This window comes from Erythranthe guttata, chromosome 7, assembly GCF_056151865.1.
Source record: "Erythranthe guttata isolate IM_541 chromosome 7, IM_541, whole genome shotgun sequence".
NCBI classification, from domain to species: Eukaryota; Viridiplantae; Streptophyta; class Magnoliopsida; order Lamiales; family Phrymaceae; genus Erythranthe; species Erythranthe guttata.
The window spans coordinates 12,128,739-12,140,037 of NC_142539.1; the positions used below are offsets into that span (position 1 = coordinate 12,128,739).

At 37.0% G+C, this 11,299-nt stretch overlaps 1 protein-coding gene across 2 annotated transcripts; it reads right to left on the reverse strand.

Annotated features, from left to right (window-relative positions):
- Positions 1-820: 820 nt before the first annotated feature.
- On the reverse strand, positions 821-9,581 carry FPA (RNA binding protein). 2 transcript variants are annotated; one of them, XM_012977696.2, is made up of 6 exons: positions 9,088-9,581; positions 7,143-7,388; positions 6,678-6,809; positions 5,591-6,420; positions 4,116-5,455; positions 821-1,103 (listed from the first exon to the last, which is right to left on the reverse strand). In XM_012977696.2, exons 1-5 carry the CDS (start codon positions 9,388-9,390, stop codon positions 4,135-4,137), a joined length of 2,832 nt encoding a protein of 943 aa, XP_012833150.2. In that variant the 5' UTR covers positions 9,391-9,581; the 3' UTR covers positions 821-1,103; positions 4,116-4,134. The 2 variants fall into 2 exon arrangements, with proteins under 2 accessions (XP_012833150.2, XP_012833149.2); XM_012977695.2 differs by lacking the exon at positions 821-1,103 and having other exon boundaries at positions 2,846-5,455; positions 9,088-9,568.
- Between the last annotated feature and the right edge of the window lie 1,718 nt (positions 9,582-11,299).

Below are 11,299 nucleotides of genomic sequence, written 5' to 3' on the forward strand. Positions count from 1 at the left end.
ATATTATTTGTACTAATTGTTACCATAATTGAGTCAGTAATATAAGGTAATTAATTACATGTTTGGAAAATTTTGAAGTACAGCGTTGGAATCTTTGATTATTTTTTACCGTTGGGATGACAGCTTCCTTAATTAGCTTTACACGGTAAAATTTAATTTTATTGGACACGCTTTTAATACGTTAAATTATATAAAATATTTTCATGATTTTTAATTTACCCAATGTTTTACAATTCTTTGAAATTTATGATGATATTTTGCCTTACAAAAAGAATCAAACCAAATAATAATAATAATAATAATTATTATTATTATTATTATTATTATTATTATTATTATTATAATAATAATAATAATAATACATATTTAAATAAAAGTTTCGAAATAATCTCCAATTAATACAATAAGAATATTTATGTGAATTTATTGTATTTATTTGACTGGTAACAGATAAGTTGGTTAAATAAAATAAAAAAACTTGGGGGTTTCGTAACGTATTGTACGAATCTTGAGCTTCCATTTTGTGTAAGATACTATGAAATTGGAGCTACTATTTCGCGTTCTTCATCACGAAACTAAAGAACTCATAATTTCGTTCTCCGTGTTCTAAACTTATAAACACATATATTTCATGAATTTTTACACGAAGTTGTTCAATGCATTTTGAGGGTTATAACACAAAATGACGGGCGATATTTTTTATTTTTTATTTTAGAAAAAATTACAAATGAAATAAATCGCACTGCAAGCCAGTAAAAAACGTTCTTATTTCAGAATCAATAATTATCCACCAACAATAAACCATAAACGACAGTATAGATAAGATAAACATTTTTCTTTCAAATAATACAATTTCCAACCATCCAATTTAAGCTACAAACATGAGTTACCGGGTATTCTACAACCCAACATTTAGAAGGGATAAAAAAAAAAAAGAAAAAAAAAACCCTACTTAAAAAAAAAAAAGACTATTTATTATAATAACTAAAAAGAACAAGAAATGGAAAAGAAAAGAAAAGAAAAAAAATTGGATTTTCGTTGGAATGTCGTTGTGAAGAAAGCTGTTGATTGCATTCGGAACCTGTGTTGCTGCCCGCCCGCCCCTACACATAACAAAATTCCGAAGATTAGATGCTTTTTCGTTGTGATGTATTTGGGACACTATGCCCAAAGTAAAGAAAATTTAAGAGGAATAACAGAAAATTGTACTATTTTTAACAAGAAAAAACATAGAATATTTTAGATTAAATATTTTGAATAAAATGTTGAACCCAAATTTCAAACGTGTTAGAATATTCTTTTATTCAAAATAGAGAGAGAGAGAGAGAGAGAGAGAGAGAGAGAGAGAGAGAGAGAGAGAGAGAGAGAGAGAGAGAGACGGGGTCCCACCACAGTACAACCACCCACACGACTGTTATTAATGATATAGGAATAAAGTCAAAAATACTCAAACGCCACGTCACTGAATAAAGTCAACTACTTATTTTTCCTCTCCACCATAATTGAATAGATTTGACGTCTGATAAATTCGAAAGAAAAAAAACCGGCTTGGTCACACACACTCACACTGATACATCTTCCAATTGTAATTTAATATTATATTAATATTTTTTTTTAATGTCAAAGAAACAATTTTTTTTTTGTTTGAAAGAAAAAAAAAAAAACCATGTTGCAGTAGTTGAATATATAGTGTTAATTTCATGCAAGAAATCCATGTTTCCAGTCTCAAAGCATGCAAAAAAATAAAAGGTGAAATCGCGAGTCGAGCGTGTAACCACAGATGATTGGCAAGTTCTAATATCGAGCGTTGAATTGTAAGCGAAACTCGAACATGACCCGAATTGTATGATCGTTCTCGCTCAGGAATTTTAAGATTGAAAAGACTGTTTCGTATCAGTCGCTCGAAGAATCCTAAAACTCTAGCTTGAAGCTCTTGTTCTTCATAATTAATGTTTAAAATAAAATTATAGTTAGAATTATACCTGTTTGAAGTTTCATCTAAAAGACAACGAAAATATTTGGATAAGTTTGTTATTTTATATTTTATTTTACGATCCGAAAAACGTAGATAATTTAAACAAAATATTCTGCCTGTCACACAATTTACATCGCACATTGTTTTCATGTGGAGGGAAGAAGGTTTTCGAGTAGCAGGTTGTTTTTGTAATTTCCCAAACTAAGACTATAATAAGAAAATAAAGAATAAAATAAATATGAAGCTTGTTAAAATTGAAGAAATCCATTTGTTGCATTCTCTGTTTGTCCAAGAAATCAATTGTTCGTATTTTCACTTATTCGAATTTTTTTTTTTACGAGGAACTGTGACCCGACCAACTGCCACACAGTTCAACCAATCCGACCCTCCCGGTCGGATATTGAATAGCCATAAGTACGGACGCAATTAGAATTACGAAAAAAAAGTTTATCTTCTTATCGTTAAAAGAAGAGCAACTTTGCCACTATTGAACGATGCTTAACCTAAAATCTAACTAGCCTCCCTAAATTAACTTCGGAAAACTATGTTTTTTTTTCATACATTGAACTTATCGAATACTTCAGGCGAATTGATGGAATTTGTCAACAAAATCTCAAATTGATAAATACGAGTGTTTTTGTTCGATTTTTTTTTTCCGGGATCGTGTTTTGTTGGGAAGTATTTAAGTAGAAAACAAAGACGAAAAACTTATCGGACTTGGGAATATATATGTTCACAAGTTTAAGTTACAACGAAGAAGGTCATAACTCGTAAAACCTCATCTACCACTACTAGCTATACTTTTAGCTAAAAGCAATAGTTAACTACCAAAGACAAAATTTGCACAACTTGATCATAACATTTCCCGAAATATAACTATCAAACCGAGATATCGTAGATCATATAAAATAAATAGATATGTTCGATCAAACATATTAACAAGCAATGCGAAAACAAAAACCAAGAAAGCCATTTAGAAAATTAAACATAAACGAAAGAACTAAGAACACAGATCAAATTGCAAATCGGAAAATTAAAACTACGACAGATTTATTCAATCTCTAACTCAATGATCTAACATAGCTCCAAAACATTCTCCGTAATACTCACACACACTCGACATGTGACATTCTTATGACCAAATTACCAAAATAACCCTCATTAATAGTCGATATAGCAATCGACATTCTTCCTATATATTATTACTTTCCTAGCGCCTAAACGTCCTCCCAGCATTAGCAGTCTGATACTTGAGATGGCCCATTGTCAAATGGAATAAAATGCATGCAAGACAGCTATACAAACATCATCGATAAACGATCCACCCAAGAAAATTAAAAAATATATATATTTGGAAGTGAAACAAGAAGACCCGTAATTTAAAAATCGCATAAAAAAATTCAGAAATCATTATTTTAATTTGTTAAGATATGAAACTCATCGCTGCAGCAAGTAGCAACAAATTGCGACAGGCCTAGACAATTCCAGTAAACATTTTTCTTGCTCGGAAATAAAGATGCAGTCAAGTACAAGAAGTGGTATTACATACAACATTTACAATTTAGCACGAAGAATATCCAAGAAGAAGGAGATACCACCACAAGTGGCTCGTTCAATACCAGACAATAATGCAAGAAGCCACGAACGATAAAATATAACGAGTATATGACCAAAATTACATCATTCTTCAATGACACAGACTTAAGATTGAAGAATCAAACGACTGAACGAAGTGTTATGAGGCCAAGAACTATGCAGTCTCAAGTATCAATGCTGCTACTAAAGATTGCTGGGAGAACCGTAACCTTTGAATTATTAGAAATTCTTCGACATCCCGACATCGAAATCTTTAGAGGGCACGAATGAATCGGGCACTTGCTCAATCCTAAAAACTATGCCTATGAGCAAACAACTAACCTTATCGAAGTCTAGTGTCCTACAGAAACTAATTCCCCAAAGCCCTTTTCTCCACCATATAAACTATTTAATATTTTTAGGTAAGAAGGCGCAAACGAATCGGAAAACAATCAAAGTTTTTATTCACATGAGCATGGAAGCAAATAATTGAGGAAAAAAAAAAGCAAATAGCAGCACTTCAGCCGAAGAAAAAGGCATCAACCAAGAGTTTGTAGTTAGTTACCTGACTGAGCTTTCTGTACTCAATGACTCCCCGCACCCTGACCAGATTGATTACCCGATGGCTGGTGTATTTGAGACAGGAGATTCGCTGCAAACAGCAGTGTTGTCTTATAACGTTCGTTTTTATCGGCTTCTGTTTCATCAATTTCCTGTTGGACCGACCCAAATGGAGCAGTCTGAGAGGGCTGGCTTGGATCCACTTCAGAAGGCATCGGCATAATATAGGGCTGTGGCTGAGAAACTCCATTAGCATGACTTTGACTGGATAACGGAATATAGGGCTGTTGCTGTACGGAAGACGGATTATAGAACTTATGAGCATCTGATTCGTTATCGATCCCTTGACCCCTAAAATAATCCTGATAGCCCCCTCCTTGTTGATAGTGCTGGTTCATTTCTTGCGGCGCCATTGAAACCGGTCCGCTTTGGAAAGGAATTACAGGCGGCATTGGTTTAGAAGAATTGGCGGCGGCGGCGCCTTGAGGTGCGTATTTCATTGTGTGGTCGTGCATTGGGTGGTGGTACGAATTCAATGTTTGATGATAAGGGCTATTCGTCGTCTTTGGAATTATAGGAGCAGCCTGAGATTCTTGCAGATGTTGCAAATGGGAGTTGATTTGGCTGCCAAGTTGTTGCAGATGTTCATTCTTCCAATGGGATGCGTTTGTGTCATGAACAGTATTAACATTTGACGGCGCACCACCTGGGATAGAGGGATTATGGGGTAACGACGCAGTTTGTGAACCGGAGGAGCCGTTGTTAGAAGGTAGAAATGAAGTTAGGGTAGCAATAAGTTCAGGTGTCAAAGAAAAACCAGTCTGGGGAGCGGCTGTAGTCGGTGGAACTGGCTGTGCAGGGTAAGAGCTAGATACAGGGAGAGGAATTTTCGGAGGCAATTTCATATCCTCGGACGAAACCCTAGAATTATCATAAGGAAAAACCCTTTCCTCTTTGGGGAATGAACTATATGCCGAATGCAAGGTTGGCATTTTGGGTGGATCTGCATAGTTGGGATGAACGGGTACGGGCCGTGGATTAATGGGTCTAGGAACTACTTGAGGAAACTTGAGAACGACCCCGTAAAGACGTTCTGGACCAGAAACCTTAAGAACTTTAGTTAGAAAATCAGACGGAGGTACCAAAAACAATGTGGTCCCGTCATCGAACTTTGCAACTCCGGCCCTGTCTTTTGAACCTAGGTATCTCAGAAACTCTGTATATGATGCAAAATCCTCCTCGCTATCGGGCAAGAAGAATACGATGCTGAACCCAATAGCATCATCATAGTGTTTGCTAAGCAAGTCTAATCCAGTTCGTGCGGAGCAGTTAACCACGTCAGGGCTGCAACAAAGAATATTACAAAATAGATTTGTACGTTAATATTAAGAAAATCAAGAAGCATGCATCTCCAAACAACCCTTAGGACTATATGAACTAAAACTTTAGCAACGAGATGTTATAAAACTGCTAACTTACATTTCAACATCGAGCCCATCTCCTACGGGAACACATCGAGCACGACAAACAGGTGTCCCACCCTTTGCAATTAGACCCCTCCATATGCAATCACTTTCAACATGGCGCTGCCCAAGTCCGCCACTTGCGCCCCTAGTTAGGGAGCGCGGTCCGTATTGTTCATCCAATCCTTGGTTTTCTGTTCTTTGAGGAAGCAAAGCAGCATCAAATCTCGACCTTTTAGATTCTCTCTGAAGATGGTTACCATCAAAAACATCCCAACTCGAAGCAGATCTGTTTGGTACACCAGAACTTGGTGAAAGAGAAGAGTCTGCTCCAGGTGTGGGAGATGACCTTCTCCAAGTGGGCCCTCCCATCAGAGATTGGTGACCTGGCTTATGCATGTCGATTAATTCTGCGCCATGAAGTGCAGGCTCGAAGGAACTGTGTGGACCAATGGGTGGCCTCGTATACAGATCAGGTTCACGAATTCCAAAAGATGGTGGGCGTACAGGATTATTGCCCAGTAACCCAGGGAGGTTAAGACCAAGAACATCCATCGGGGCAGCTGGAAATGGAAACTCATTGTTCCAATAATCAATCGAAATTCTAGGATCGTTAAACAGCTTGCCTTGAAGTCCCTCTTTGGCACGACGAGCTTCTTCAACACTTCTGAATTCCACAAAAGCGTAACTCTTGCCGCTGAATGTCTTTATCCTTTCGATTTCCCCAAATAAAATCATGGCGTTATGGAGCATGTCTTCTTCGATGATAACCGAAGGAGGATGCCTTATCCACAACACTTTACTTAGCGGTGCATCTCCATATTGTGGACCTACTGGAGGGAATTGCTGTGGCAAACAACCAAAATAGAGATGGTGAAGAAAAAATAAAGATAATCAAAGAACGATAAAAAATCACAAATAAAATTAATTAACGTGGGAAACAAGACTATAGTAACTAGCTGCTCTCACGTAGCAAATTGCTGCCCGGAAAAGATATTCTAGAGGCACTGCCTTCGAATTACTCAACTTTTCAACGATACTCAGATACCAACTGTGAATTAAATTCAGATACTAAAGTGATGCTTATCAAAATTGGTGCTTACACTTTTTCTTTTGGGGCCAAGAATACTAGGTTCGGAATAACTGTTCAAGGAATCTTGTCCCATCCAGCGAAAATCAGAAGCCCCCATGTTCCTACCGGGAAATTGGCCTTCCTTTGCATCTGGGCCCTGCTCCTGTAAGATATAGAAAAGAACCGCTGCCTCAGTGAAAAGTAGAAAGGCACTTCAAAAACTTAAGTTTTATATTCCTCAAACATGTAAATGGAAGAAACAAGTGTCGAAGAGATTAACTATTTATTAACCTGCCACATGAATAAAGAAGTTTAAACCCTGAAAACTATAATATGAAGCCAAAAGATTTGTATTTCATCTCAAACCCTTTTTTTGTGCAAGTCAAGTAAATATTTAAACATCTCAAGACCTATCAAGATCTCGTTACATAATGGATCAGGCTCACTTCACAAACAAACAATCATGACATCAGCTTTGCGGAAAAAAACAACTTACTCTTCTGGAAGATTGTGACCTAAGATAATCCACACGTATTGGAGCACCACCAACCCGTTTGCCGTTCATATTTCTCAGTGCCTGAGTAGCATCTTCCAGTTCGATATAATCGACATATGCAGTGTTGCGGTCTTTGAGGAATCTAAATTCCTGGATTTTACCAAATCTGAGGAAATCTTTCTCCAAATCTTCCTTGGCAACAGACGGGCTAATTCCAGCCACCCACAAACTCTTGCATGGCTTAGCCTGCAAAAACAAATGTCATTGTGCTCCATAAGTTTAAGGACAATAAGATAATACATACATATAGCAACAGCTTTTAGAAACTTAATCCACAGTCACTTCATAAAGGCACAAAGGACAAGAACGACATTTCCTACATCCTTCATCAGAATGTGCCAAAGAGAGACCCTTAAACATTTATATTTTACGAAGATATTATGAATCAGTACATCTCGGAAAATCAGATACTAAGAGGAATCTACTTTACACGCAGGCAGATACCACATTGTCTACTTAACGAAAAAACTACCACATATAATACCATTCAACCACCAAAACTACACCGATCCACAGAGCAAAAGTCTATTTGGGGTTACTGTGATAAATCTAGCTGAATACTTGAATGTTAGATACAAGTATCACAACAATGTATAACTATTGTATGTCATTTTTCTTCATAATTCAAGCATAACTCGGATGATCAAGTTCGAAATCATGGAGCCTCTAGACAAGAAGTGCTGGTTGAGTGATAATTAACAACAGAGTTGCAACAGCAGAGGTTTTTCGTTTCCAATATTTTTTAACCGCAAATCACAAAACATGTTTACTTCCTACATCTAATTATTAGTTAGTACTTGTGGAACCTATACGATTGGCAGCTTTTACAACAAACACTCTAATTTCAGTTTTATGAATCTTTCCTCTGATTTGTTTTGTTGGGAGGACCCTAATAACCGGTTGAACATTCTAATTTCAGTTTTACGAATCTTTCCTCTAGTTTGTTTTGTTGGGAGGACCCTAATAACCGGTCGATCATGCGAATCGATGCATTCTTTGTATGGCTCGGAAACATTTCATAAGTTTTAAGTTTTTGACCTAATTGCCATAAATTCTTCCAAAATCAATGTCAAGTTTGTGGAGTAAAAAGACTGCCATTGTATCAAATTTTGCTTTACAAGGGATGAGACGAAAATCCCTTTGAGGTTTGAATAAGTTGAATCTTGATTTCAATAGTTTGACCTTTTGGCAAATTGATGTCTTACAGATTAAGTTTATTCGAGACAGAACTATGATTCTTGTAAAAGCACGTAAATGTGCAATTCATATGCCTCGTCGTCACCTTTAGCGCCATGCTGGCGAAAACAAACTTATGAGTCTGTGATCGAGGTTTTTTCAGCAAGTCTATTTTGTTTTATAGTACAAAAATACACAAAGGAATATCGTGCGCTGTCCTCCTTCCACTTGTATAAAGTAAAGCAAAACGAAATTCATGTTTTGTTGCCTGTTCGTTGCTTGAAGGTAATTTTGACCAGCAAACATTTAACAAGTAAAAACAAATTCTCGATAAACAATGAGATACTTATTAAAAGCTTTTCACTGTGTTTGTTAAAAAATGATACATTTTGAAGAGTTTGACATCTATTCCAGACCAGGATTTGGATAGAAGAGAGAAAAATTCCTCTGAAAACATACTGAGTTTTTAAGATCATTTTGTAAGCAAATTGAAACTTAATGTTTGTGATTTATTTGTAAGAATAATCAAATCGCATTGCCCAATGTCGAGACGAATAGACGAAATATCAATTGAAACCCTAATCTGCACAATTATAGATGCTGAAGCTGAAATAAGTAAAATATTTATCAACAAATTCCATTGAGATTCGAAGAAAGATTTACACAAACAGCGGAAAAAACTAATCGACAACAATAAAAAATCACGAACCGGTTTAGCAAACTCAATTTTGAGAGCATGCCCGCGGAGGATATGCCCCTGGAGGCCCTGTTTGGCAGATTTCGCACCGTCGACTTCCGTAAAATAGACGAACGCGTAGTTACGGGATGGATACGTCGTCACGCTGTCAACTCTGCCGTGCATCTCCAGCAGCGCTTTCAGTTCCGCATCACTGACTTCCGCCGCCACGTTACCGATCCACAGGTTGTTTGACGGTGGGTGTTGCCCCGGCGGATCTGCGGCAAAGCCGTGGCCCTGGGCTGGATTCGCGGCAGATCTGATCGGCGGCGCCATTGAAATTAATGGAATCGGAATTAGTGCAGCGAAGAGAGGCGGAGGAAGGCGGCGGCGGCGTAGAATTCGATACGGAGAGGAGAGGAGAGAGAGAGAGAGAGAGAGAGAGAGAGAGAGAGAGAGAGAGGGGAAAAGGGGGAATTGAAGGGGATTAGGGTTCTTTGGATGTAATTGAATTTGTTTGATATATAAGTGCAGCAACGCTCGTCTACTACTGTTGGAGATTTTAGTTTCAGGTCCTCCGATTATGGGGTTATATCAAAATCCTCCCCTACGCTCAATTCTATCCATTAATATCTCGGTAACGTATCATCTCCCACAAATAATATTTAATTAAAAATAAATAAACAAAAATATAAAGTATATTTTTATGAATAAAAGAAAATGCATCAGAAGAAAATTACAAACGTCTACAATAGAAGATCATTCACAAAAGCACGAAACAATGGCGCTATTAGTATGACAATATTACCCAATGTTTTCAAAACCGAACCGGCAATAGAACCGGACGACCATTTGGGTCATGAGTTTATAGGGTCGAACCGGTTCAATCGGGATTTTGATTTTTTTTAATATACCATTATTTTATTAATTTTAATGTTTTAAAAATATTATTTTCTTTATATTTTTAATCTCCCGCTTATTATTTTCACTTTTATCTACTTCACCTCACATTTTACTATATTTTATTGCTTATACTCTATATTTTTTCATTTTTTATTCTTTAAATCCGCCAGTCGGCCACCCCTATTCAATCACCCTTGATCATATCCGACAATCTTTCGACCACTTATGACTAGATCCGGCCACCCACTACTAAGTCTATGAAGGTTCGCTCAAATCTAGCCACAAATAACCACCTCAGCGTTGATTTAAGACCTTTTGGCCAAAAACCGGGTTCCTTGACTGACTCGTCGGTTCTCGGGATTTACCCGGTCGAACCGGATTTCGGTCATTTGACCCCGGTTTTTGATTTTTTCGTTTTTAGATGTCAGACCGGACCGCTTTATTGCTGGGTCACTGTCGAACCGGTCCGACCGGCCGGTTCGGTCCGGTTCTAACGACATTGATATTACCTCAATTAACATAACAACCCGTTTAGCTAGATTCAGGGTGGGCATTCGGTTCGGGTCAGGGATGGCAATTTGGCCCAATACGATGGATCCCCGCCCCAAAATTTCCGGGTATGGGAATGTGGATGGGTCTACTGGTGGGTATGAGGATGGGGACGAGTTTGTAAGTACCCATCCCGTAGACCCGCCCCGCATATATTATTTATATATATTTATTATTTATTATATTAAAATATAAATCATAAATATTTAAATATACTAACCCTAAACGATTTATCGAATTTTATGATTTGAAATTAAGAGGGAGTTTGGCTAAGCTTATTTTAAACAGCTGATAAGCTCTTACGTCTGATAAGATAATTTTAGAGATTAATTTTTAGAGTGTTTGGATAATGAGCTTATTTCCTATTTTTACTCATTATAAGATCTTAAATAAAAAGGTGGGGGTAGAGGTACTTATTTAAAAAGATATTATTTGGTCTCCAACAGCTTATTTTAAAAAAAATTGAGATTTCTTTTTAAAAAATTACCAAACACTTTGGAATAGCTTATAAGCTCTACAACATCTTATAAGCTCCTTTTAACATCTTATAAGCTTAGCCAAACACCCTCTAAGTTTGCATTTTATTGGTATGTTTATTGAACCAAGTCTTTAAATTAGAAATAAATTGTATTTTTATTTAAAAATAATTCGGGGATTTTACGAGGCGGGTATGGGGATGGGGATTTTCAGAGCGGAGCGAGACGGGGATTGGAAACCCCGTCCCATTGACATCCATACTTCGGGTTATTCGTGTTATGTCCATCGAGTGATTTTTAAACATATCGGTTTTCTC